General features: G+C 51.7%; 13 protein-coding genes across 13 annotated transcripts, besides 18 other annotated features; all 13 read left to right on the top strand.

Annotated features, from left to right (window-relative positions):
* Positions 1-381: 381 nt before the first annotated feature.
* Positions 382-413: a microsatellite.
* Positions 414-454: 41 nt separating this feature from the next.
* Tco025E_02443 (uncharacterized protein) lies at positions 455-2,269 on the top strand (the record flags this gene model as incomplete). Its single annotated transcript, XM_029369369.1, has 1 exon — positions 455-2,269. The coding sequence occupies one exon, from the start codon at positions 455-457 to the stop codon at positions 2,267-2,269; it is 1,815 nt and encodes a 604-aa protein (XP_029230531.1).
* An 830-nt stretch (positions 2,270-3,099) lies between these two features.
* On the top strand, positions 3,100-3,885 carry Tco025E_02442 (uncharacterized protein; the record flags this gene model as incomplete). The annotated part of the gene is made up of 1 exon (XM_029369368.1): positions 3,100-3,885. One exon carries the CDS (start codon positions 3,100-3,102, stop codon positions 3,883-3,885), a length of 786 nt encoding a protein of 261 aa, XP_029230530.1.
* A 352-nt stretch (positions 3,886-4,237) lies between these two features.
* Tco025E_02441 (uncharacterized protein) lies at positions 4,238-4,579 on the top strand (the record flags this gene model as incomplete). Its single annotated transcript, XM_029369367.1, has 1 exon — positions 4,238-4,579. One exon carries the CDS (start codon positions 4,238-4,240, stop codon positions 4,577-4,579), a length of 342 nt encoding a protein of 113 aa, XP_029230529.1.
* Positions 4,580-4,620: 41 nt separating this feature from the next.
* On the top strand, positions 4,621-5,163 carry Tco025E_02440 (RNA binding protein rggm; the record flags this gene model as incomplete). The annotated part of the gene is made up of 1 exon (XM_029369366.1): positions 4,621-5,163. One exon carries the CDS (start codon positions 4,621-4,623, stop codon positions 5,161-5,163), a length of 543 nt encoding a protein of 180 aa, XP_029230528.1.
* A 484-nt stretch (positions 5,164-5,647) lies between these two features.
* Positions 5,648-5,678: a microsatellite.
* A 98-nt stretch (positions 5,679-5,776) lies between these two features.
* Tco025E_02439 (uncharacterized protein) lies at positions 5,777-6,781 on the top strand (the record flags this gene model as incomplete). The annotated part of the gene is made up of 1 exon (XM_029369365.1): positions 5,777-6,781. The coding sequence occupies one exon, from the start codon at positions 5,777-5,779 to the stop codon at positions 6,779-6,781; it is 1,005 nt and encodes a 334-aa protein (XP_029230527.1).
* Positions 6,782-6,867: 86 nt separating this feature from the next.
* Positions 6,868-6,903: a microsatellite.
* A 231-nt stretch (positions 6,904-7,134) lies between these two features.
* Tco025E_02438 (thiol transferase Tc52) lies at positions 7,135-8,472 on the top strand (the record flags this gene model as incomplete). Its single annotated transcript, XM_029369364.1, has 1 exon — positions 7,135-8,472. One exon carries the CDS (start codon positions 7,135-7,137, stop codon positions 8,470-8,472), a length of 1,338 nt encoding a protein of 445 aa, XP_029230526.1.
* A 494-nt stretch (positions 8,473-8,966) lies between these two features.
* Positions 8,967-9,036: a sequence feature (A-rich).
* An 87-nt stretch (positions 9,037-9,123) lies between these two features.
* Positions 9,124-10,965, top strand: Tco025E_02437 (putative adenosine deaminase-like protein; the record flags this gene model as incomplete). The annotated part of the gene is made up of 1 exon (XM_029369363.1): positions 9,124-10,965. The coding sequence occupies one exon, from the start codon at positions 9,124-9,126 to the stop codon at positions 10,963-10,965; it is 1,842 nt and encodes a 613-aa protein (XP_029230525.1).
* A 372-nt stretch (positions 10,966-11,337) lies between these two features.
* On the top strand, positions 11,338-12,285 carry Tco025E_02436 (uncharacterized protein; the record flags this gene model as incomplete). Its single annotated transcript, XM_029369362.1, has 1 exon — positions 11,338-12,285. One exon carries the CDS (start codon positions 11,338-11,340, stop codon positions 12,283-12,285), a length of 948 nt encoding a protein of 315 aa, XP_029230524.1.
* Positions 12,286-13,118: 833 nt separating this feature from the next.
* Positions 13,119-13,172: a sequence feature (A-rich).
* Positions 13,173-13,314: 142 nt separating this feature from the next.
* Positions 13,315-13,372: a sequence feature (G-rich).
* Positions 13,373-13,687: 315 nt separating this feature from the next.
* Positions 13,688-13,734: a sequence feature (GA-rich).
* A 959-nt stretch (positions 13,735-14,693) lies between these two features.
* Positions 14,694-14,712: a microsatellite.
* A 153-nt stretch (positions 14,713-14,865) lies between these two features.
* Positions 14,866-14,898: a microsatellite.
* A 321-nt stretch (positions 14,899-15,219) lies between these two features.
* Positions 15,220-15,248: a microsatellite.
* Positions 15,249-15,538: 290 nt separating this feature from the next.
* Tco025E_02435 (uncharacterized protein) lies at positions 15,539-16,051 on the top strand (the record flags this gene model as incomplete). The annotated part of the gene is made up of 1 exon (XM_029369361.1): positions 15,539-16,051. The coding sequence occupies one exon, from the start codon at positions 15,539-15,541 to the stop codon at positions 16,049-16,051; it is 513 nt and encodes a 170-aa protein (XP_029230523.1).
* Positions 16,052-16,249: 198 nt separating this feature from the next.
* Positions 16,250-16,275: a microsatellite.
* A 475-nt stretch (positions 16,276-16,750) lies between these two features.
* Positions 16,751-16,791: a microsatellite.
* A 289-nt stretch (positions 16,792-17,080) lies between these two features.
* Tco025E_02434 (palmitoyltransferase PFA3) lies at positions 17,081-18,460 on the top strand (the record flags this gene model as incomplete). Its single annotated transcript, XM_029369360.1, has 1 exon — positions 17,081-18,460. One exon carries the CDS (start codon positions 17,081-17,083, stop codon positions 18,458-18,460), a length of 1,380 nt encoding a protein of 459 aa, XP_029230522.1.
* Positions 18,461-18,669: 209 nt separating this feature from the next.
* Positions 18,670-18,698: a sequence feature (A-rich).
* Positions 18,699-18,826: 128 nt separating this feature from the next.
* Positions 18,827-18,850: a microsatellite.
* A 245-nt stretch (positions 18,851-19,095) lies between these two features.
* Tco025E_02433 (uncharacterized protein) lies at positions 19,096-19,740 on the top strand (the record flags this gene model as incomplete). Its single annotated transcript, XM_029369359.1, has 1 exon — positions 19,096-19,740. The coding sequence occupies one exon, from the start codon at positions 19,096-19,098 to the stop codon at positions 19,738-19,740; it is 645 nt and encodes a 214-aa protein (XP_029230521.1).
* Positions 19,741-20,365: 625 nt separating this feature from the next.
* Positions 20,366-20,408: a microsatellite.
* Positions 20,409-20,493: 85 nt separating this feature from the next.
* Positions 20,494-22,212, top strand: Tco025E_02432 (generative cell specific-1; the record flags this gene model as incomplete). Its single annotated transcript, XM_029369358.1, has 1 exon — positions 20,494-22,212. One exon carries the CDS (start codon positions 20,494-20,496, stop codon positions 22,210-22,212), a length of 1,719 nt encoding a protein of 572 aa, XP_029230520.1.
* A 307-nt stretch (positions 22,213-22,519) lies between these two features.
* Positions 22,520-22,547: a microsatellite.
* Positions 22,548-22,856: 309 nt separating this feature from the next.
* Positions 22,857-24,344, top strand: Tco025E_02431 (putative Tartrateresistant acid phosphatase type 5; the record flags this gene model as incomplete). Its single annotated transcript, XM_029369357.1, has 1 exon — positions 22,857-24,344. The coding sequence occupies one exon, from the start codon at positions 22,857-22,859 to the stop codon at positions 24,342-24,344; it is 1,488 nt and encodes a 495-aa protein (XP_029230519.1).
* A 66-nt stretch (positions 24,345-24,410) lies between these two features.
* Positions 24,411-24,439: a sequence feature (A-rich).
* Positions 24,440-24,555: 116 nt separating this feature from the next.
* Positions 24,556-24,603: a sequence feature (A-rich).
* Positions 24,604-24,642: the final 39 nt, after the last annotated feature.

The raw sequence follows: 24,642 nt of genomic DNA, 5'->3' as shown, positions 1-24,642 counted from the left end.
GGTGCGCAGCGCATTCCAGCGATGATGCGTGTTGGCGTGCCCAAAATGCAATGAGGTGTCGCTAGTTCGGCGCAGGGAGGCGCTGCATTTCGCCGCCGCATCACTGCACGAAGGAGAGGCCTATTACCAGAGATTAGGTCTGCTTGTCTCCATTGCCGATGCGCAGACGCATTTTGTTAATCGCATCGTTCGGCTTGAGTTTGATTTTCTGCGTGTTTGCTGAGTTTCATCACATAATATGTGGCTGTGAGGTTTATTATTATTACTATTTTTTTTGTTTGCATGTGTTGGTATGGCTTAAAAAAAAAGAGTTGGTTTCTGTCTTCTTTTGCTCCTCTCACGGACTTAGAGGGTTAAGAAGCCATACGTGGACAAAAGTGTTTAGTGTTATTATTATTGCTATTATTATTATTTGTGGCGTTGGTGTTGATCCTGGAGCACCTGTACCGAGAGGATGACGCACCATCTATTCATGCAGCTGCTGGTGCTCCTGGCCATTGGGACCCTCCACTGCTGGACGGGGGTAGTGGCTGTCGGCGAAGGGATGGGGACGCCCTGGGGAAAATCCCGCGCACACTGGCATGAGGAGAAAAGTGAATTTGACATGACCACTGAGGAAACGTCTCTCAGCGGAACGGCTGTGAAGAGGCCTCTACGTTGGTCGGAGTTCCTCATTGGCGAGGGGAACATAACATTTCAGGGAAATGCGCGATGTGGGGGCGGATATTGTCCCGCTGAGGCCCCTATATGCTGTGGAGAGGCCTCACACTTTTTCTGTGTGCCTGGTGGGACTAAATGTTGTTTTGCACCTAATGGGAATGTGGCGGCATGTGAACAGAGTGCTGAGTGCTGTATTGCCGGAAAAAATACGACGTGTTGTATGCAAGGTACAACGTGTGGCATAGATGTGAACGGGTCAAGATGTGTTAGTAACGCTTGCACCGCGTATCAAACCTCGGATGATTGTCTTCAGAAGGCGACGGGGTGCGCATGGTGCTGCGCGGAGCGGCGCTGTATTAGTAAAAGTCAGAAATGCTCTACGGGAGATAGCGCTATTGAGCGGGGCGAAACGTGTTCCTCTCCGTGCCAGTACGCCGACACGTGTGCTCTCTGCCTCTCATACAACATTTCAAATAGTGGGTCGGACGCTTGTTCGTGGTGTTGCGCGACGCAGTCATGTATCCCCCTCAGCAGAGCTATTGAGTGCGGTAACGATCAACAAGTCCAAAGTTTGGGCCTATGTTCCGCTTGTCAGGCTAATGGAGCTGGAATAAACCCTGAGTTTGTGGGAACGGTTTCACAGTTCTTTGGGCTGATATCCGGTATTGTCCTCATCGTGGGTATTATGTCGTGTATTGGGGTCTCCCGGGCCTTTATCTACTTTCGTGGTGGTATGCTGACGAACAACGGAATGAGTGTGGCTGACGTCGATGCTCAAATGGCAGTCCGGCGCCATGGGTTTGGCTCCAGTGAAGCTTCCCCCATGCAAGAAAGTGTGAAGGGCAGTTTAAGCCGTTTTTTTGGCACAGTATTGTCGATGTTCAGGTCTAAGGCCAAGACAGAAAATCCCACTGAGGCGGCACAGGTATCAACTTCTTTGGTCAGTGTGTTGTTCTGCAGCGCGTGCCACCGCATTCAACATGTACGCATACTTGCTTCCGCTGCCAACGCCATAAAAGGTAACAAAGGGGTTCAGGGGGGAACCGGGAGCACCCCACACGATGACGCCCATCCAGTGGATGACGACATTGTCATTTTGTTGCCGTGTTGTCATGCATTTTGTCGTCCATGCGTTGGATTGATCCCCTCAACGAAGCCTGCAGCGGCGCGACCCAGTGAATGCGCCATAGAGACCCAATCAAACGGCACTGACACCGTACGGGCAGAGTACATTCGCCTGCATCCTTCGAGAGAAGAGGGTATGATTGACTTTCAGGAACGAGAGCCGTCTGCTCCGGACACGCGACAAGCTTCGTGTGAAGAGCAGCAAGTATTGCTCTCTCCTTTGGGGAGAAGAGAAGGAAATGGGGGCGACACCATGACGTCAACTGCCTCCCCCACAACGGGGCAATCACAGCATCGAACGCGGAGTTGGAGAGAAGGGTTGCTGCGTTCATGGCGAAGTCTTAGTATTTGGCGGGTGCGCAGTGCGTCACGGGAAGAGAAATTGATGGAGAATGCAGTGCTAAAGAACATAAGGCGCAAGTGCCCCAAATGCAGAAAAGAGGTAAAGGACGTGTTTCTCCCCGAAAATATTCTTAAGTTGTAGTTTTCTTTCTGATATAGGGAAATGGGGCCTTCATGGCAATATAGACGCGTAACTGCGTGGAGAAATTCCAAGTAACCTTTACTGCGCCGTATTGCTATTAACAAGGACAAGGCAATTGCCGTACATAAACAAATGCACACTGATCTGTATTTCAGTCTCTGCGTGCGTGTTGGTGTGGCAATAAAATATGTTTTTTTTTTTTCTCTTTCTGTGTGTGTTGTAGAAAACTTCCGTTCGCACCGTTGTTTTGTTTTTCGATCTCGTTTACTGCGATGGCGCGACGCAAATGAACTGTCCTGTACTTCTTGGACATTCAATGTATATCCTCAATTATGAGGCTTTTTGTTTTATATCTATTTTACCTGACTGCTGGCGTTTGACTGAGTCTTCTCTCCCCATTACCTTTTTCAGTTCCCTTCCTACTTGTATTTGTTACTGCATCTACGTCTGTCGGCATCACCACGGCGACGTTTTACTTTCTTTCCTCAATGTTTTGCGCTGATGCTGTTTCTTCTCTTGCTAGATTACATGCTGAGATCTGCCTTATTTCCCCCACATTTTTTTTCTATTTCTCTCCATCCCTTTTCTGTGGCTTCTGCTACAACCCAGAGCAAGGGGGAAAAAAAAAGAGTGAGGCTTTTAGGCGGGTGGGCCATTTTGGTTGTTGTGTTTTTGGGACACGGTGCAGGCAAGGGAAGGTCTGACCCCATCGGTTTCCCGGCGCACTCCTTTCCGTTGTGCTTCTGAAGCGACTGTAGCGCTGGCGTGGAAATTGTTTTTTTTTTACCCGGGTTTCGTTTTTGTGGTAGTTTTCGCTTCTGCGTCTGGACATGCGTCCGTTATGGCTGGGTCGCTCCATCTCCACCTGGCTTCGCGAGGCCCCGTGGATGAGTAACGTTTGCATCGGGACGACAATTGGATTTACTGCCGATGTCTTGACGCAGATTGTGGTCAGGAAGCCATCTTCGCCGCGGGACCGTGCTCAGGCGCAGGGTAGTTCGCGGTTGGTGGTAAGGTGTCCCACTTTTATTCACAGATTGGTGGCTCGCGCTAGGGTTGAGAAGGATACTCCAGTCCCCCTGATTGACCTTCGGCGTAGTTTTATCTTTTGTAGTTTTACCGTCGTGTTTAATACGTTTTTCTTTCTCTCGTTGTACCGGAGGCTGGATGCTCTTTATCCACCGGCCAGTGTAACCCGATCTCAGGCAGTTGTGAAGGGGTTCCTAAGTTGGGTAGCAGCCAACGCGACAACGCCTTTATATTTCTCGTATGTCGCGACATTGAGCCATTATTTTATTTACCACACGGGTCGTCACCGTCTTTGCGCATCTGAGGGAGATTACTTTGGGCGCTCAGTGGAGTTCCCAGTTTTTCGGGAAGGGGTGAGGCGGCAGATACACCGGCAGCTGAGTGAAGACTGGCCTGATACGATCAAATACGGCCTTATCTTTTGGGGCGCAAACTGGCTGCCAATGTTCTACTATATTCCTCCTCACTTTCGTTATGTCTACAGTTCCTGCTTACAGGTGGCGTGGAGTGCCATTATGTCTCACGTGATGCATCGTCAAGTGGGTAGAAGCCAAGCTGGACGCGAACTAAAAAGTGTAGAAGCATAAATTGTAATCGAATAAAAAAAAGCCAGTGATGAACTGGAAAGGCGTGTGTAACTTGGGTGAGGGGACTAGGCAAGCGAAAGAAAAACAACAGCATGAGTAGGTGCTACCGCCAAAATAAATGCATGTTTCCTCCTTTTTGTCATGAAATTTGGTCATCAACTATAATTCGCAGGGTGAAGAAGAAAGGAAACTTTAAGTAGGTAAAAAAAGGGGGAAAAAATAAGGTTCACGCCTTTTCTAAAGTCTGCACCTGTTCACATGAAGCGCACATCCTTAAGGGTGTTGCATGTAACAGCGGGGCTGATGCAGGGATGGGGCAAGGGATCCTCCTCCGGTGGAGGTTGGGGTGACGATGGCGGCGCAGCTGGTGGCGGTTGGGGCTCGGATGCTCCTGCAAGTGGTGGAGGTGGGGGTGGATGGGGCGCTGATGGTGGCCGTAGTGGTGGGAGAGGAAGAGGTGGCGGTGGCTGGGGCGGATCTGGCGGTGGCGGCGGTGGCTGGGGCGGATCTGGCGGCGGCGGCGGCGGTTGGGGCGGATCTGGCGGCGGCGGCGGTGGCTGGGGCGGATCTGGCGGCGGCGGCGGTGGCTGGGGCGGATCTGGCGGCGGCGGCGGCGGTCGCGGCCGCGCCTTGGGCAGCGCATGGAACGAGGGCGACGCTGGATGGCGTGGTGCTTCAACAGGTGCACGTGTAAATCGCGGTCGTGGCAACTTCCGTCGCGGACGCGGCGGTGCCATGGATGGAGTGTGGGGGCAGCCGAGCGCGGTAGACGAGGAGGCATGGTCCGCTGCCCCGCCCAGCTTCAACCCGCCTGTGCGGCGCGTGGACCCCCTTACCCTTACAGCTGTGGAAGTCGAGATTGATGGAATCAAGAAGCTGGTAGGCCAGCGTGTTCAGGTTTCTGGGCTCTCCGACGAAACGACGTGGCACACACTGAAGGATCACTTACGCCAGGCGGGTGAGGTGACGTTCTGCAAGGTATTTTCAGGCGGGAGAGCGGTGGTCGAGTTTGTCACCCCAGAGGATGCTTCCCGCGCCATTACAGAGCTGCAGGCCTCGGAGTTAGAGGGGGCAACTATCTTTCTTCGGGAAGACAGGGAGGATACCGTTCTTGTAAATACGCGAAAAAAAATACGTGAGGCTCGAGATGCGCAGCTTCGTGCGCGGAAGGAGGAGGCGGAGCAGCGGCGGCGCGAACAGGCTGTCGCGGAGGGCGATCTTCCCTCATCCACGCCTGCCCCCGCGCCGGGGGCGGCGACCGCCAATCCGCCGGCCTAATTGCTGAGGTTGAGAAGAGCGCGGCGTAGTATGGGTGTCGTGAAGAAGGGACGGAAGAGCTGAGGGATGGAAGGAGACAGAGAAGCAAACGAAATCAAAAAAAAGCGGAAAAAGAAAGTGCATGCCGTTTGAGAAAGGGGAAACGGCTGGGCCGCCAGCACTCCCCCACGCACAGAACGTGAGAGGACACATGAAGCTCATCTTAAGGGCACTTCAAATTACCGGTAATTCACCTTGATAAAGTGCACAGTTGCGTATATAAAACAGGAGCAAAATGCTCACAAGAAAGAGGCCTATGAAGAGGGAGGCGGGGGTGGAAGGCGTGAACGAGAGAAAAAGAGGCGGCAACGCCAAGAGAACAAAATGTGGATGAGAGTGGAGAGGAAAAGTGGGAGAACATGAGTTATGAAACTTCCCCTGGTGTGCGAGGAGACCTCCCCTGACGTAAGTGGAAGCAATGCGGGTTGTTCATGTTTTGTTGATTTCCCCTCTTCCTCCTGCTCCTCCTCCTCTCCCTTTTTTTTTTGGGGGGTGGGGTGGGTTTCTATTTTATAGGATCAATTCCGCTGTTTGTGCCGGCATATACGCTATATATAGATCTATGTCGGACCTAATGGCGAGTTCAATGATGACACGTGTCAAAATGTCGCTGGCTGACGTGCCTGTAAGGCGTCTCATCGTTTGCCTTGGCTGTGGTGACTATGAGGCAAATGAGGCGCGTGGGGCGCTAGGCAACCGTGTAGCGCAACAGATCCTTGGCACATGTGCCCCCGCTCCAAGCGACATACACAACCCTGACAAAAACCGCCTGCATGCCCGTGATGCTCTTGGGCGGGCTCGCCAGAAGCAATGCTCCCGTAGAGGCGAATTTTTTTTCAAGGGCGCTGCCGGCAACGGAGCTCTTCGGATTCGTGGTGGCATGCGGAGTCCACAGTCATGGGATTCGGAGCGTGTGGTAGACTATATGGGGATATGGTGCGATAGGCTCCTGTTAGGGGAGCACACCAACCCGACTCGTTGCGCTTTGCTAGAACCACAGGTGCCATTTCTCATGTTTGGAGAGTCGCTGGAGCGAGTCCTCCTAGCACATCGGAAATTTACGGCTGTGGATCTTCTGTTTGTCTTTTCTAGTTCCTGCGTTCCTTTCGGTGTGTTGCGTCTCGCTCCTTTCACTGACGCTTTGCTGACCCTTCCCAGCGGTGGCCCCGCAGCCTATCCACATAACTCCATTGGCACGGTGTTGAGCCGATTGACCTCGTCGCCCGAGAAGGCGTCGGCGATTGTGATTGGGGTCGGTGGCGCCCATGGCCTCCTGACCGCCCTGACAGCGGAGGAGAGAGCGGAGTGCGACACCCGCATAGTGCCACTTGCCAGCTTCGCCACCGCACTGTGGACGGTGAACCCGGCGAAGGCAACGGAGTTTCTTCAGAGCAACCCCAAGGACAATGCGAGGTTGTGGCGCACGATGCAGTCTTCTATGCTGTCCACGCGGGACACGGCCGTGCTACGCGCCTACGAGGGCGGCCGGCCACTGGATGCGCGGATGAGCCGGCAGCAGACCACTTACCTGGCAGAGACTTTATTGTCACGCCTCTTTCCTCACGGTGACGAGCACTGAGCTGAGTCGTTGCCTCTGCACTGAGACACCACACATATCTGTCTTAAATTTGCGCAATTTGCTAGCTACTCTTGCTGCTTTACATGCACACGCACACACACACACACGCACACACACACACATTCACTCGCCTTCTCAGAACCAAAGAGTTGTGTGTGTGAGAGAGAGAAAGATAAAGAGAAAGACCAGCACAATGAATACGAAACCGAGATGAAGCAAACAGCGAATTGATTTAAATGCAAACAAATTACACTCTCTCTTTGCTGCTATTCTTAATTATTTTTTTGTCCTCCTCGGTGGCAAAAGCGGTGTCAAATTTAAGCTTATTTACAACTCAGCAAACACTATACAAAATGCACACCCTAAAGCTTTTCAAGAGTAAGGTGTGCCCCTACTGCCAGCGCGTGGCAATCGCTGCGATGGAGAAAAAAGTCAAGCTGGAGGAAGTGGAGGTTCCTCACGGTGAGGACATGCCGCAGTGGTACAAGGAGTTGAACCCACGGGAGACGGTCCCAACGCTGCAGTTGGATGGAAAAAGATGCGTGTTTGAGTCCGATCTCATTGCACAGTACATTGACGGCATTTCCTCTCCCGCACGGTCGCTTATGGGGTCCACTACCTACCAACGGCACCGCGTGGAGTTCTTCCTGAGCCAGGTCGGTGATCTTATCAGGGCGTATTTCACTCTCCTGAGAGACCCCTTCAATGCGGAGAAGCGAAAGTCAGTGGATGAAAATACCAAGTATATTGAAGGCATCTTTTCGGAGAACCAGGGAAAGGGGCCATATTTCCTTGATGAAGCTATTTCCATGGCGGATATTATCTTGATTCCATTCCTCGTCTGCTTCAAACCGGTGCTAAGTTACTTTTCTGGCTACGACATCTTTCAAAAGGCTCCACGTATAAAGGAAATGTATGTGGCGGCTTTGCAACGACCATCTGTGAAGGAGACAAGCCCAAAACCGGAAGAGATAATTACTTACTTTAAGAGTAAGGTTCCAAAATCGCACGTCACTTATGAATTGGCCCCAGGTTATGTATTGTTTTCTAATAAAATTTGTCCCTTTGCGGACCGCGCCCGTTTGGCATGTGCCCTAAAGAATGTTGAGTTGCCTACTTTTGAAGTTGATTTGAAGGATATGCCCCCATGGTACCCATGGATTAACTACCGTGAAACTGTGCCAACGCTGCTTACACCGCAGGGCACCTACGTTCATGAGTCTCAACTTGTTGTCCATTATATTGATGAAGAGTTCGCACATTATGAGCCCACACTTCTTCCCAAGGATGCTGAAGAAGCATACTTTGTCAGGTACGTGGAATCTAATGTGGGCTACTTCGTTGGCGCAATGTTTTCTCTCTTGCGGGATCCAAAGGACAAGGAGGCGAAAGAAGAGCTTGAATGGGCGGCTGGGGAGCTCGAAAAATCGCTGGCGGAGCATCGTTTTGGGTTGGGTCCCTTCTTTGGTGGGGCCACCATGAACGCTGCCGACGTCTCCCTTCTGCCCATGCTGGTGCGTGTGAAGGCCTGCACGCCGGCTATGACAGACGGCTATGACTTGTTCGCAAAGTTCCAACTCTTGTCTATCAACTTGGAGGCGGGTCTGAAGACGATCGCCGGCAAGCAGGTCTTTTTGCCGCTCCCGGAATACTTGAAGGCATTCCAGGCTAAGTTTGCCCGTTCTTCGTGAGGCAAACGTGGGTAGTGGTATTTCTGCGCGCCATCAATACTGATGGCAGCCAGAGACTGGACTCCGTGCTGCACCTTCTTTTTTTTTTCTTTTTCTGCTCTAACTTTTTCCCCTCATCACTGAACTATTGTTATGCGACGAAGTTACGAGACTGCGAAGGTCCGTGGTAGAAAAAAAGGAAACAAGCAAGCCGCATGTGAAAAACGAAAAGCACTTTGGGAAACGCAAAAAAAAATGCAAAGAAACTAACAGAAATAACAGAAAACATCATAAGCACAAAATAGGTGGACGACATGGGTGAAATTCGGAGTGAATACCCAAGGAATATATGCTTTTCTGAGAGTGGGCCCCCATAAGGAAGGCAATAATAAATCGGGATGGGGGGTGAAGAAAGGGATTTATCGTACGAGATCGAGCGGGAGAGCTGTGTGTGTTGCTTGGGCAAGGAAACGCGTTTGATTACAAGAAAATATGAAAGTGGTAATAAGCATGTGTCTTGTTTTTTCGTAGTCATTTTTTTCTTTTCCTTTTATCTTTGTTGTTTTGTCTTTAACGTTGCTTTTCATGGTTTTTGTAGTACTCTTGCTGTGATTGCCCGTGGTTGGTGTGCCCTAATCTTTGCTTGCTTCTCTTTGCTCGGGGGCGGGGTAGATGGATGGATGCTGCGGCGAGGTTTCCGTCGCAGACTCCCTTCTCGAGGCGTTTGCCGTTGCGCTGCTCGCTCAACCTGTGCGGGATGGCTGGCACCGCAATGTCATCAGTGCTTTTAACGGCGGAGGGACTGTTATCGCAGGCGTTGTACTGCAGCTACCACCGTCATCCATCGATGGCACGGAGACAAACAGATTTATGTGCGTGTCACTGGGCAGTGGCACAAGATGCGTCGGATACGAGCCTCCTTTGCACTCCGCCGAGGTGGATCCGTTTCTTCGGGACGGCCACGCAGAGGTAATGGCGCGACGTGGTTTTGTCGCCTTTTTATTGGACGCGGCGGTGTACCTTGCGCAATCGGAAACCAGAAAACACCCCGTTGTTGCGCGTTGTCACTTTGTCCGCATGAAGCCAGAAGGAGCTAGCGGGGAGGCGGCGCCGTGGCGGTGCTTCCGCCTACGTGAAGGTGTCACAGTCCATCTGGTATGCACGGAATGCCCTTGTGGGGCGATGTCCGTTCCGGGCGGTGGGGGCCACGTTCTTCTCGCTACTCCTAGCGGTCAATCGCTATTGCCATGCGCTGACGTCGATGCGGCCCCAAAGGAGGAGGGCGTCTCCTCCTCCTCCCGCGATGCGAGTAAGAGTGCCAGTGCGCGGGTTATAGTGTCTTGTGGTCATGTTGTGGCCGCCCACCGCAGCCATCCCGCCGATGCGATGTTGTGCGTGGGACGTGTGAAGCCTGGTAAGGGCCGCCAAAACCTTTGTATGTCGTGTTCTGACAAGCTGCTTAGGTGGCACTGTTTGGGTATCCAGGGCAGACGACGAGCGCGACTATTTCCAACGCCTGTGCGTCTCACAAGTATATTGCTGCCGCAGACGCCTGTTGTTGCTACTCCTGATGCCGCTGCCGACACGGATAGTGCTGCATCCAGGTCATTTTCGCTGGAGGCCGCACGGAGTGCTCTGAATGATCGTATCTGCTGTTTCCATCCGATGGCGCTTTTAGACAAGGGAAGAGAAATTCCAAAAGAGGTCTCTCGGCTGCTTCATGACGCGCCCGTTCCCCCTCCCGTTAGTTTTCATGGGTTCGCACCGTCATTGCTTCTGTCGCTCCTCAGCAAAGGTGCCATCTCTGCGGATGCACGGGAGAGCGAGGATTGCGGTGGGGAAGACGACAGTGGGAGAGGTGATTCTGGTTGGTCGCGGAGCGCGTGGCTCAAGATGGTCATTGGAGAGAGGAGTGACTCCTGTCAAGTTGCAGGAAGAAAGAGGCAACGAGAAGCCAACGCGTCGGAAAGGAACGGTGATACGCTTGGTTGGACGAAAGCTGGTGTCGCCGTGTTAAACACAAAGGCGGGTCTGCCCCGCGGTATCACAAGGCAGGTTGCGGGGCACACTGTCCATCAGTTAATAAAACTACAGTCCGCGCTGTTAGCAGGAGATGAAGCCCCTAGTTACACAATGAAAGAAGCAGCACTAGAGGTTATTGCGGAACGGTTTCCACTTTCACGGCTATGGATGGCGCTGCAACAACAGAGAGCCCTGCGCTACTTCAAACAGCATCAAAACGGCCCTTCTCTGGAGTCTCCTTCCTTTGTGGCAAAGGATGATGGTCAGAAGCATGACTGTGATATGGCCATAAGTTCGTTTTTCTTGCCGGTAGTCCTTTTTCCTGCTGGGCGCACGGAGGATCAGGAGTTCGTTGTTGCAGGAGGCTCTGTGCACTATTGGCTGCAGCGAGCGCGCCAATGCAGGAAAGCCATGACGCGTGGATTGAGCAGCGAAGAGGATAGGTCGGCGTGCATCCCGCTTTTATGGGTGGAGAAGGGAGCTTCTGTCTAAAGGAAGAATGCGTATATATATTTGTACCCCTCACACATACGCCCTGTTCCTCTTTTTTGCTGTGTGAGCTTGTGAAGTTAGAGCAGATTGCCGTAGACGCGCGGGTTGTGTGTTCCGGTGTGCTGGATATGTCTCTGTTGTCCCCGCCCTTGCGTCTTCCTCACCTATACTTCTTTTTTTACCCACCTTTCTTTTTCCATTGGAACGCGCTGGTACCACCAAGATACTCGTTCCGTTCCTCAAAGCCAACAACCAAAGAAAAAATAGGTGACAACATTGTCTTCTACAAGATAACAGGAAATCACATCAACTGGAGCTAAACGCGGAAGCCGAGCGACCGGTAAGGGCAAGTAACCTTCACCCAGTTTTACTATGCTTTCTGGGATTTCACCTGGAGCCTCCAGTCCACTTGACCTGTGTATTTGGGCTCCAGTGATGCCAGGGACGAAGGTGCCGACGTCGCAGAAAACCCAAGATGAATTTTCTGCGTCGCCGTGCCTCGGGCTCACCGTCAGTGGCGTGTCCGAGTTGACTTTATCCTCCTCGTTCTATGGGGCGACCCAGCCAAGTAGTCCACTCCTACTGAACGCCGAGGCGAACGACAGCGGCAGTGTCAAGGCGGGCGAAAAGAGTCATTCTCTAAAGCACGGCGGCGGTGGTGGTGGCGTCTGCAACACACCATCCGATACTTCTTTCATTGAGGCGCTGGGGCAGCCGGCATCGGGGCCCCCACGCCCAGAGGAGGCGGTGCAGCTTTCTCCCCATGATGTTGTAAGGTGTGCGGAACATCACAAGGAAAGAACTGTGCAAAACATGCTGCGCGTCGTGAATAGAGCAGGTGAACGTGTCTGGGTGTGTCGTCCCGATGTGGCATGCAGGATGCGGAAGTGTGGTCGCGCTCTCTGCCGTGGTGCACGTTTTAAGGAGCCGTGTCCAAATGCGTTCCCTAACATGACCTCAATTCCCGGCGCCACTGTCACCACAATGCAGGCTCCGCGTCTTGTATTTGCAACACCACACATTGACGATCATACCGCGGCTTCAAGCGGGGTAACGCGGTGCCGTATTGGAGACTGCGGGGCCTTTGTCGCAACACCGCTTGCCCTTACTGCCTCGCCCGCCCTTACTCAACTCCAGTTCCTGCGGCGTACGGTGCATGGTGACCCCATGTTTTGGGTTCCCGTTTCACCGCTGCCACCAGCATTTTACCATGCGGCTCCTTGGGTAGGAGGAGTTGGAGGAGCACCTTGCGCTGGTGCCCCCCCGCAGTTCCCGGTGCCCCCCAATTTCACGTGGGTTTCCTCACCGGTTTCACGCTGACGAGGCCATAAACGGGGCAGCATGACGGAAAGAGCAGCATCAAGGCAGGGAATAGTCCCGCGATAAAGGGAGGGGCAAGCAGCAGGAGCCAAAGCCGCGCAGGTATTAAATGAAGAAGATGGGGAGGAGTAGGTGACGAACACGCAGTGAAATGACTTTGGGTGCCAACACTGCGTACAGAGCACGTGCTGGAGCGAGGAGGTGCGTCAAGGAAGAAAAGTAAGGAAAACGAAATAAAACGGGGAAGGAAAAAGGGAGTGGGAGGAGGGGGAAACGTTGGTGACGATTTGGACCTGAGGGATTAAAAAACAACAACGACTTAAAAACCTAAAAAAAAACAAGGCGAAACAAGTAAAAAGAGCAAAGGCGAAACAGCAGCTCCTACAAGAAGACGACGGAGGTCTCAGGTTCCTCTGGAGAGAGAGGAAAAAAAAAGACTATGTGCTCGTTGCCGATGGTACCGGGAAGAAGCACGAGGTTGGTGGAGGAGAGAAAGAAATTCAGAACCAAACACGCTGCAGGCGGGGTCAAGTGCCTTACCTTCTCCTCTTTTCCATTCCCCGTTTTTTTTTTTTTGTGGAACTTGCCCACCTCGTGCCTTCATATCTGGCTCTTTATTGTTATTTTTTCAGTTTTTCCCCATCTTCCCACTCTCACACACACTCGCTCTTTTTTTTAAAAGCTCTTGAACACCCGAAGTGTGCAGCTCGTTTAGACGGCATTGTTGTTTTGGTTTCCCCCCCCCCTCCCTCTTTTTCTGGCCGTGGTGTCTTGTTCCTCTCTCCCCTGTTGTTACTTCTCTTGCCGTGAGCGTAGCCCACCGGAGTCAACTATTTTTATTTGTATTTTATTTTTATTTTATTTGTTTTATTTTATTTTTTATTTTTACAAAACGTGTGCCTATGCGCTACTTTTTATTTTATCGTATTGGGGTCCTCTGCTGTTCTTGCGGCGCCGCTGGGTTGACGGCTTCGTCGCTCGCCCTACGCTCCCGTGCTGCTTGCACGACGGGGGCGCGCGGGGTGAGAGCTCCTTCTTCTCTCTCCCTCCTCCCTCCGTCCCCCCCCCCCCCGCCCCTCTTCATCCTGTTTCATCAGCATCATGGGCACCACAGTCTTACCAAGGCAAAGGTGTCAAGACGATGCTAAGAGAAATAAACATAGCAAACAAAAGCGACAAAGAAACAAAATAAAACGGAAGTGGGCGAAAAAAGCGACGGAGGGAAAGCGACGGCCCGGTGCGGGAGAAGGCGCGGTGGAAAACGAATAAACGCAAAAAAAAAAGAGAGAAAATGACTGGATAGGGATGATAGAGGAAGAGTGGGGTTGTGGTGGTGTTCCACTCTCCCCATGCCCAATTGTTCTTTTTTTTTTATTCCCCTTTTGTGTGTAGGTATGTTCCATTTGTTTTTTTTTACCTCTCTGTGTGTTTTTTTTACTTATTTTTTTTATCAGATTTGTTCTCTCCCCGTTTTTTTCCGCCCAACATTTTTTTTTTTTCATTGGTTTTGAGAGCTTGCGAGAGGAATGGTCTGGTTTTATATATCTCTGGCAGAAAGACATCTTACCGCCCCTTTCCACATTGATCACCACTTATTCTGTCGCAACTTGTGCGCTTTGAAAAGCCGCCCGACCCAATCTGACCCTCGCCCGCTCCGCGGGCGAGTCGGGGTTAGGGAGGCGCTTTTATTGACTCATTTGTGTCATTATCTGATGATCCTTTGGATAATGAGGGGCCTTCTCCGCCGTTATCGCTGGTGGGTATTGCATGCATAAACCGACGCTGATAAGGGCAACACGAAGAACAATAAATTACGTTTTCTTTCCCCTTTTTTCTATTAGGGAACGGCTAGACCTTGACTACAATGGTGGGTTAACCGTTATTCTTTTCCTTTCCCTGCATATGTTGTGTGTTGGTTTGTTTGCTGCTCCCTCTTACTTGCTGAATACGGCAAGTATTTAGGTTGATTTTTTATCCCCCTTTTTTTTTTGCCGCCAAAGTCGTTCTGGACAGAAACGGGGGCATGTGTGTTATTAGCGGTACAACCTCGCGGAAGTCCATCACTCTCCCCCTTTTTGTATGCCCCTTCCACCACGCCGCTTGTTTATTTCTCATAGTACTTTTGACCCGCGCAGTACCGCAACCACCGCATCTGGAGACCTTGCGGTGGGTGCAGGAGGAAAGAAAGAACAGACAAATTTACTGGTTTATTTTTTATTTTCATCTGTTTTCTCACGATCTATATCTTTTTTTTTTGTTTGTGTTGAACGTTTACGTGCGTGTTGCTCGTGCTTTGTCGCGCAGCTCTTTCCCCATCTCACTCTCTTTTGCTTACCCGTGTTTCAATACGTTTTATTTTTGTTTTATGACGGGACAGTTTTTTTTTTTTGCTTTTTAATTACACATGCGTTGTTGTTGTTGTTTTGTCTCACCCCCTTTCTTGTCGCTGTTGCTGTGGGCAATTCATCTCCTCTCCCCCGTGAGGCACTGGATGGCCGTAGCAGGCAGGAAGGCAACGGGGACAACCAGGGTGAAATGCACAGGCGGTAACGCGACGAATTCAGGGCGTAGCTAACGGCGATATGATATATATATATATATACAAACATGTATTTTTTTTATGCCGCGAGCGTGCGGGGAAAGTGGCGGAAAGAAAAAAAGGAAATGTAAAGGAATAAAACAACAACAAAAGAAAGCTGCGGCCAGATTCCTAGTGTCGGCTGCATGGGCAGTGTAATGCAGTGACGGATGAAAGCCTCTGGATGTGGTCCGCGACTGGATGGTAATAAATGAATGAGGAAGTGCTGTGTTCAACTCCCCCGTTTTTTTTTTTCTTCATTGGGTGATTGGTTATTTTTTTCTTCTCAATGAAACCGCTTGGAAGGCCGACAACTACGCGGCTCTTTTTGTTTTCTGTCCCCCCCCCCCAACCCCACCACTACTACCACTAGTATTACTACCACCTTCCACGCGGAATTTTCCGGCGGTTGCGCGGCCCTAAAGAATGCCGCTTCGTGGGCTCAAGGCGAGCCCGGTTATACTAAAGAGTGTTTTGAATTCATTTTTTTGTATCGCTTCTGAGGGTGTGGGTGTGTCGGAGACATCACCCCTGAAGTGGAGGGTGCGCTGGACGCACACTGGGTCAAACTGTGGTCCCTCTTTTCTTCACTTCTCAGCTTTTTTTTCTCGTCATTCATTTGCCTTCCGTCCCCGGGTGGGAGGCAGTTGGTGGGTCTGCACACCGACGCCCAAGATGACTTTTTCCTCGTCGCCGCTGCAGCGCCGCGTGGACGCCGCATTGCAGCACCGACTGCTATTGATTGAACGAAAGCAGCAGACTGCAGGGGACGGACTTGATGAGGTGACACCCCCCCAGTTCCCTGGCTCACTGTTGCGTCGTTACGAATTGCCTGCGGCGAGCATCAACAGAAACACCGAATCGGAAACTACACAAGAAATAACGGATGGGGAGGACGAGATCCAGCATCTTATCCGCGACGCATTTTCTCTTGCTGCAAGCCATTCCTCACACGACGGCAGAGTTGTCACTGCATCTGATGCAGCGGTTTCCGGCGTCTTACCTGGTTTATTAGTTACTGAAAACGCGTATTTACGTGCCATGCGCACCGCCTATCGCTTGTATGGGCAAGAAGCGAATGATCCTTTGGCGGATGTCGTCGCTTCACCTGTGCACTTTTTAACCCCCGGTGGGTGCCGCCTTGACACAGACGAATCCTTTGCTAGTGTGAAATCGTCCCCACCTTGAGATGGGGTGCCATGGGGGTGCAGCGAGGAGTTATGGGATAGACTGATTCAATGCCACCGCCGTTGTTCGCCCGGCTCTTCCCTGCCGTTGAGAGTGCGTTGTTGCGTCCCGGCGCAACAGAAACGTTGAGAGGACTCTCCAGAGCCCGAGGCAATTGCTGCCGTACACGTGATATCAAGTAACAGGAGGTAGCTGTAAAACAACAGCAACAACAAACAACAACACATCACGCCGAAAGCGTGTTGCGGCATATGAGATGTTCGCTAGCATGAATCTAGTTTTTTTTTTGTTTTGATAGTGTAACGGTAGTTCTGTACAATGTCCCATTCGTACTTTTTTCCTTTGTAAAAATGTTTGCTGCTTCGTTTTGCCTTGTTGATGCCCTACTTCCAGGGAATAAGGGCAGTGCACATGTGTGTGCGTGTGCTCCCTCATGCTTGCCGTGGTACGTGTTTCGGTTTTTGAATGCCAGACCTTTATTGCTGCTCCCCAGTTGCTTCTCATTGTGTGTCGTCTACCACGCGCGGCTACAGAGAAAAGGGAAGGAAGAGGCATAGCGCCACAAACCGTTGCCACAGCGGCCTGTCACCCCCTCATCCATTGAGGAAAGACGAAGGAGTCGGAGCCCAAAAGGGGAAAAAAACGGGATAAAACCTTTTTCCTTTTTTTCTTCTCCTTTGTGCCTTTCTTTTCGTTTCTTGTGTTTGTGTTTGTGTGTGTGTGCGTGTGAGTGTGAGTGTCCTTTTGAGCTGGACACATACCTTTGAGGCCGCTGGTGACGTTGGAAGTAAAACCCGCACGCACACGTACACACGATTCAGACTGCACGTTTGCTGTTTGTTGGCCTCTTCTGGCGGGGGGTCGTGCCTTGGAAATTGTGTAGCGCGACAACAGGCCGAAGTTTCTGAGGCCGTTGGTTTTGCCCATTTTGTGGGCTTCTCGCCGGGTCACAGAACGCATTTGGAGGTGTACCCCCCGCTGAGACGGACGTACTTGCGCGGCGTGGGGGGACAGGCACAGTAGCTCGGCATGCGGCTCCCCGGGCACAGTGGCGCGGATGTCATCATTATTATCACACTTTTCTTGGTGACTTCGTACTCTGTGCATAGCTACTGCGTCTTTCTGTTTCCCCGAGCACTCTATGCGTTGGGATTGGCTTTTCTACAACCGTTCAGGAAGGGAGTGGCTCGACCAATTTCTTCCTCTCCTCTCCACCTCCAACATTTGCTTAACGTGTCAACAAAGGACTGGATATTGTTTGGCGTCTCCGTTTTTTTCTTTCTTCTCACATTGTGGTCTTACCTGGCGGCGGCATTCACTGATGCTGGTCGTGTGCCCCAGGCCTTCGGACAACATGCTCCCAGGAGCGCTTCCTTGGCGTTAAGGGTGTCTGGGGCACTAAACTTGTGTCCCGTTTGTGCCACCTACAAGCCGCAGAGGGCGCACCATTGCAGTCGTTGTAGACGTTGTGTATTGAAATACGATCACCACTGTCCATGGCTTGGTCGTTGTGTGGGGTTTTTCAACTACAAGCTGTATCTACTTGTGGTGCTTTACACCTTTCTGTTTTCCCTCTGGGTGGTGGCACTGCTGCTGTTGGCGATCTCTCTTTACATTGTAGAGCACTATCGAACCGTTGGGTCGAGGGTTTTGCATCGGGATTTGGGAACTTCGCGAAGCTGGCCTGATGGGATATGTTGGACGGGACCACTCATGGTGGGTGGCAGAAACCACTATCAGATGCATTCTGGGTTTCGAACTGCATCTTCCTCATCCATTAGCTTAGACAACAGCTTTGATGTTTGTCCCCCATTTTTAGGTGTGTACGTCTGCCTTCTGGAAGCCATTACATTTCTTGTCTTGACAGGCTTACTGCTGCGCAAGCATTTCTGGCTGGCACGGCATAACCTGACGACGCTTGATCTTGTTATTTATCAGCATCAGTTGGAGGAGGGGATTTCTTATGGACGCCCCTTGAATATCTTTGACATTGGTGTGAAGGGGTGTTTACATCAAGTCTTTGGTGACGGTGACGAACGGGGCGAGCATGTACATCGCAACTTCCTCGTGAGGTGGTTCTTTCGCCTCTTGCCCTTCCCCGCCTACCCCAAGCAAGCCGAGTTGTACTCCGATTCACCGCTTGGTAATAATGCCGTGGACAACCTGTCAGGTGGAACCCCGTTTACTGCGGTGTCACGCACGACCTTCTCGGTGCCAAGCTATGGGACGCTAAAGGAGCCGTCGCCTGCTTGCGACGCGGCCACCCGCAACAGCAGCGGTGTCGCTGCTGACATTAGCCGCAGGGGCGAATACCGTAGCTACCCCGTCCAGTTCCCCGGCCACACGGGGAGTCTAATTGGGCTGAGTTTTCCCACGACTTCGTCTGCCGCCGGAGCTGGTAGCGTGTGACATGTCGTGCTGTCGGCGGTGTTGCCGTCCCACTCTCTTGCCGCTGTGCATATTCGACTGGGGGCATTCCAACAGAAGAAGGCAGCAACCAAGATGAAGACGGGGTAAAAAAAAGTAAGGAGAAAACAACAACAACCAACTGAACACTTCGGCACATGACGGAGAAAAGTGGGAGACGAGAAGTCGGCGTTTGGCCGGAGGAGCGGTAGTTTCTTGTTTGTTTTCTTTTTTTTTTGTTCGCGGGTGGGAGAAAAGGGTTTTGCGTGTTCCTTTAGCAAAGAGAGAGGGTCAAGAGGGAAGGGACGAAGATTCCAAGGCGAAAATCAACACACGCACGCAGGAGAAGGTACGAAACGCTGCGAGGATGAGAGGGAGAGGGAGAGAGAGAGACCAGCGCTTGGAGGTGAGGCAAAGATGCACTTCCGCTCTGGGGAATGCTCAACGATTGTAGACGTTTACCGCCTGGTGGATGCATGGGAAGTTGCTCTCTTACGCCATGTGATAACCTTGTTTGAGCGCCTTCATTTTGTTTCACCGGCGCTTTTTTTTCTTTCTTTTCTTGCCGACGCGTGGGCACACACACACGCATACGTGCAAACAAACAAGCATCCACGCATCCAAAAGGAGTGTGTAGAATGCGCCGATCACATGCACTAATTTTTCTCGCCGCAGCTGGCTGCTTCCACGCAACTCCCACGCGTCTGCGGCAGCATCAGCCTGGCGGGGGAGGTCTCTCCAATATCGACGACTTTGCCAAGATTCTCTCTCAGGCCAAAGCCAACTCACCTGGCAATGGCTCTTCCTCAGACTTTTTTAATGGTCGCTTTGAGGGCGGGAGTGCCACCATGGATCCCTCCATGCTGCAGAATATGCATCGCACCTTGAACCAGTCACTGACGCCGGAAATGCAGGATTCGATGCGTGCCATGATGGAAGGCCTGAAGCGCGGCGACGGGATTCCACAGATGGGGGTGATGGCATTTGGTGTGGGCGAAAATGAGAGGGGAAAAAAGGTTGCCCGCGGTGCCAAGTTAACCTTTGACCCAAACACGGGGAGGGTGTCAAAGGACTTTGTGGAGAGTCAGCTGGAGGAGGATGACCCGATGCTGCCCAAAGAGACGGTCGGGGACTACCACACGGAGGGAGCCATTGAGGTGGAGTTTGAGGAGGACTCGCGAAGGCGCGTGCCCACCGCCGCGAAGCCAATATCTGAAGCTGACGTGGTCCTGGAGGGGCCTTCGGCGTCGTCAAGAAGAAGTGGCAGCAACACAAGAAAGTGAGGAGGCGTAGCCGTGAAGGAATGATGTGGTCCACGGAGCAGATTGCCCTAGTTCATGACAAGGCCCTCAGATTCTGTCATGGCACTACAGTCGTCCATGCACTTCCGCTCCAAGAAGCAAACGAGATCAATAATAAAAAAAAGAGAGAGGCTTGTATGAGGGAGGAGAATAAAGGGTTGCGCATGCAGAGGCACATGCTGGCTTGAATTTTTGCTGCCAACTTTCTCTTTTTGTTTTTCATCGTTTCGGCCACTGGTGTCTCTGCGCCTCGGTGGTTGTTGTGTTTCTGCTGGGGGCAACGTGTGGGTGGGTGGAAAAACAACAACAACAAGGGAGAAATTAGCCACAACTCGTATCTTCACCATGCAGCCTCACCTGGTAGTTTGTGGCTTGTACTAAGCATGGATTCACCACACTTGGGGAGAGGAGTCTTAGGCCTCACACTGCTTGTCGCGCGTCGGTGACGCGGCGAAGTGCTCAAAGTTACTTTTTCCTCCTTTTCTCTTTCTTTCTACTTGTCCCACTTAATAGAAGCTAACAGGAAGAAAAAGCAACCCAGTTATTATTATTCTTCTTCTTTTGGTGTTACTACTTTGCCAAAGACGAGGAATAAGAGCGAAGGGAAATTATTATTTTTTGTTATTATTATTATTATTATTATTATTATTTTCCTTTTCTGCAGGAAGTAAGGAAAGGTAAGCTACGATGATGTCTTTTTTCCATGTTTTTCCTCTTTTGGTGGTGTTTGTTCTGATGGTCACACCTCTGCCCTTTGCTGCAGAAGGTGTACTTCTGGCTTCTTCTTCCATCGAATACTGCGATCGTGTAAGCGGCACGGAACTGCTTCCGTGTGAGAAGAAGATGGTGGTGACGCTGTCGGTGGATAATGCGCAGGCTGCAGGCGTGGAGGAGTTTGTGCTCTTGCAGGATGCCGTGGACAAAACGCGAGGTACAGGGAAAGAGCTCGCGAGATTTGAACCAATCCGTCTGACGACGAAAAAGTCACGCGTTCAATACCGATACCCTCTTTTTTATGAACGCAATTTCAACTCCAAGCCGTACGAGGAGCAGATTCCAACGGAAATAATTGGGTGTGATGATGGATCCAGCCCCGAGGCAACATGTGGAGTGGTTCTCGACGCGGCGGGGGAACCAATTCCATACAGCGGGGGATTCTGTTGTCGATGCGGCATGTGCCAACTGTTGGGCATCTGCCCTCCGGACAGCCGTGGTCTTCATGTGTGCAACGTGTTCGGAGAGGCTTCCCTGGCCTCGTGCCTCCGTTTTGGAGAGCTCTGGTACAGTGGGTACAGCATAGGCTCGCCCTCTGCCTGGTACCGACTGGAGGTGACGCTAACGGCTGGCTCCTCAACTGAAGCCAAGAAGGCGAAGCAGGCATCCTTTGAGCTGGGGCCGGATGTGATTTCGGGCTCCTCAGCGGAGTTTGGAGCTTGGGCCAAGCTTGTGGGGGACTTTATGCCAGCGGAAACGCCATTGCTTCTCTCTGAGAAGATGCTTTTTGTCCCCAACTTTCCGAGGAATCACAAACTTGTTTTGGCAGGCCCACCAGAATGGTTGCTGTTGGACAAACACCGTGTGAGCATGCAGGGTCGAGAATGTAACAAGGTGGGGGTCTCATATGAGGCTTTTGGCAGTCAAGGCAGCAGGTGCCAATTACAGCGGGGGTCATGTCTGGCCGATCAGTTGGAGGACTACCGTTTGAGTGACATGGCAGTTGAAGCCAAAGGAGGCAGAGGCCAGTATATGGCCCGCTTTTTTGGCGATTTTGCGCTCAGTACAGCCAACAGCACCGACACTCCAATTCTCTCGTACTGGATGCGGGGGTCGCTGGCGACGATGGTCACTATCGTCATCTCGGCGGATAGACTGAAGTATGTACTCTCGGTCTCCCCAGGCGAAATTGTCGCCACAGAGGTGTCGAAGTCGACGATAGAGGCTGCTTCACGAGATGGGGTGCTTGCTGTGACGGTGCGCAACACTGGCAGCATAACAGCGCAATACACTCTTGGGGTGGGGAACTGCTCAAGACACGTTCACCCTATGATGGCCCAGCCCATGAGTATGGCACCACAACAGACACTGACACGCAGTTTTGACTTAAATGTGCAGGGCACGTTGGAGGAGGGAATCGTGACGTGTGATGTGACCTTACGAGACGCGCGAGGTGATATCGCCGACAAGAAGGTTGTGGAATTTCGCGTGACAAGCGTGAGATGGACGAACGGGACACAGGGCGATAATACACCCACTGGAGATGGCGCCAGCGTGGGTGGTAAAGACGGTTCAGCTTGCAAACGTTGTGAGTGGTACATAATCATCTGTTTTCTGGTGCATCGGTGTTGGTGGCAGCCGTTACTGTATGTTCTGATTGCTATTGCTTTGCTAGTGGGGGTGTATTTTGCTTTTAAAATGTGTTCGTGCTGCACTGACGCCCAGAAAGCGCGTGCGTAAGCTTTTTAGAGAATGTGACTGTCCTGCAGACTATGTTTCATCACAGCATGCCCGCCGTTCGCCGGCGTGGCACACAAACGTACAGCCCAAGAACACACACATATATATATATATATTCTGCTTTGTGGTTTTTATTTATTTCTTTTCCATGGGGGGAAGCAAGGGATTGTCGCGGGGGCTGCTGATTCGTATTTCCTTCCTTCCCATTTGGTCATTTTCGACCGCCTCATTATAATTGTTATGGTTCTTGCCTTCGGGGGTGGGTGAGGGTGCTGGAAGGGTCGGTTCTTGGGCTGAGTTACAGGGGATTTTATTTTATTTTCTATTTTTATTTTGGGAGGGGGAGGGACGGCCAGCTTCCACTCGCGCGCTGCTGCGATGGTGGAAAGCCAAGTCTTTGTGTGTGTGATTTTTTATGTGTGTTTTTTTTTTCGTCTCTGTTGCTGCAGTTCTTGTCCAACTCCTCGTTGGAAGCGTCACATTTTCTCTTCCCTTTTCTTTCTACTCGCCACGCCCGTGAGCATTTATTGCTGGTGCGCCTTCACGGCCGCCCCCAGCGCCAACAACACCGTAAACAGTAGCACAAGAGCGAGAGGACGAGAGAGAAGTGTTATAAGTTTCTATTCCTATTTGTCTGACTCACCATGCTGATCGTTCTGGCGCTCCTTTTCCTCTCTGTTGGGTGTGGCCTCGACAATGTGGCGCATGGTTTAACGTTTGGCGTGATTGGAGACTGGGGTTTAGGGGCGCATGCGAATGGGCACGGTCCCGAGATCATCTCTACGCGGCGCTACACGGAGGTGTGCGGGCGACTTGGCTGTAACTTTACAATTAGCGTGGGGGACAACTTCTACTGCAGTGACGTGGCGTTCTGCATTCGGCATTCGTTCGAAGTGGCGATGAGGAATGTGTCCGGTCCTTTCTTTCCCTGCACGGGTAACCATGACAACGTAAAAGCGCAGATTGAGTACGCGAAGCGAAATCCCCGATGGTATTGGCCGAGTCGTTACTACACCGTGAAGCTTCCGATTGACGACACGGGTCATACCGTGCAGTTGTTTGCTGTGGATTCGCTTGATTATTCGCTCTGGAACGGTAGACAACTTGGATGGTTAACAGAGGAGTTACGGCGAAGCAATTCTCGCTGGAAAATTATATTTGGTCACTATCCCACTACCGGGAGTGGGCGGCACAAGCGGGTGGGCTCGGTGGGACGGATTCACCAACTAATGAAGCAGTTCAACGTGCAGGCGTATTTTAGCGGCCACGATCACATTGTGGAGGTAAATAATATAGAGGGGCGTGTGCTGGCGTTAAGTGGTGGAATGTCACGCGGTGCGCTGATGGCGTACGCCATTGCCGGGCAGGCGCGACGCTTTACCCTTACCAGTCCCAGTGAGTACAGCCCGTATAGGCAGGCGTGGCCCAGTCATGGGTTTATAACAGTGGACTTGGCTCCTAACACGATGAACGCAAATGTATGGGACTCCGCCGGGGGCATGCACTACGAGTTTGTGGTGACGCATGATTGGATGCAAAAAGTCATGCTTCTGCCACCTACAGCTCGGAATACGTGGCCACCGCCGCGCGTCGTGCTGCAAGCGATGAAGGATGAACGTACACTACCCCGCGGTCCTGGCGGAGGGACTATTTTTTTCGCCAATGGAACGCGTATAACACTTCCAGGCGACGACGATCGCGGGGGCCGTGACTCAACGTGGACACCGTCAGGGCACTCCTCCGCCCCACCAGCGCCGGCATCGAGGCCACCGCCCACACCTGTTCCAGATTACATCCAATACGGCGTCTTCACCGAGTGTGAGGCATGTAATATGAGGCCCCGCGCCGGAAGGCGATTCACGCTACGTATTACAGGCGAAACCCTTGATTTAAACCATCGACTGTACTTGACGGATCGGCCGGATGGCTGCGGGGACGCCAGTCGAGGCACTCACGTTTTGCCGGGGACACGCATTGAAACTCCTCTCTGCAATACCTTCATGCTGAACGTGGCACGAGTGGTGGATCGTGTCTATGTTTGTTTTAGCGTGGATGCCGGTGCCACCTACAGCAGGCTTCTCCGTGAGGATACCGTGGATGAGTCGTACACGTTCTCTATCACCGCCCTCTGACGCGCCTAGCATACGACCCAAATTTGTTTTTAATTACTTTATTGTGATTTGCGTCATCAAGTGTCTTTTATTAAATTTATTTATTTGTTTTATTTTTCTGCTGCGCTCCCCTCCCCAGGTTTGCTTCCCTTCTCTGGCTTGAGTCCGCGGGAAACCAAACCCCGAAGGGGAAAAACAATTTCGTGCCTTTGTGTGTCCCCCATACTCTCAATTTTCTTTCTTTTTTTTTTTTATTCGGCTGCTGCTGTTTTTTTTTTTTGCTTCTGCGTGCGTGTGGGCGTGTCCCCGGCAAAGGCTA

This window comes from Trypanosoma conorhini (assembly GCF_003719485.1).
Source record: "Trypanosoma conorhini strain 025E chromosome Unknown Tco_14.4_contig_00095, whole genome shotgun sequence".
NCBI classification, from domain to species: Eukaryota; Euglenozoa; class Kinetoplastea; order Trypanosomatida; family Trypanosomatidae; genus Trypanosoma; species Trypanosoma conorhini.
The sequence above is the reverse complement of the archived record's forward strand: the minus strand, read 5'-3'. Positions and strand labels throughout refer to the sequence as shown.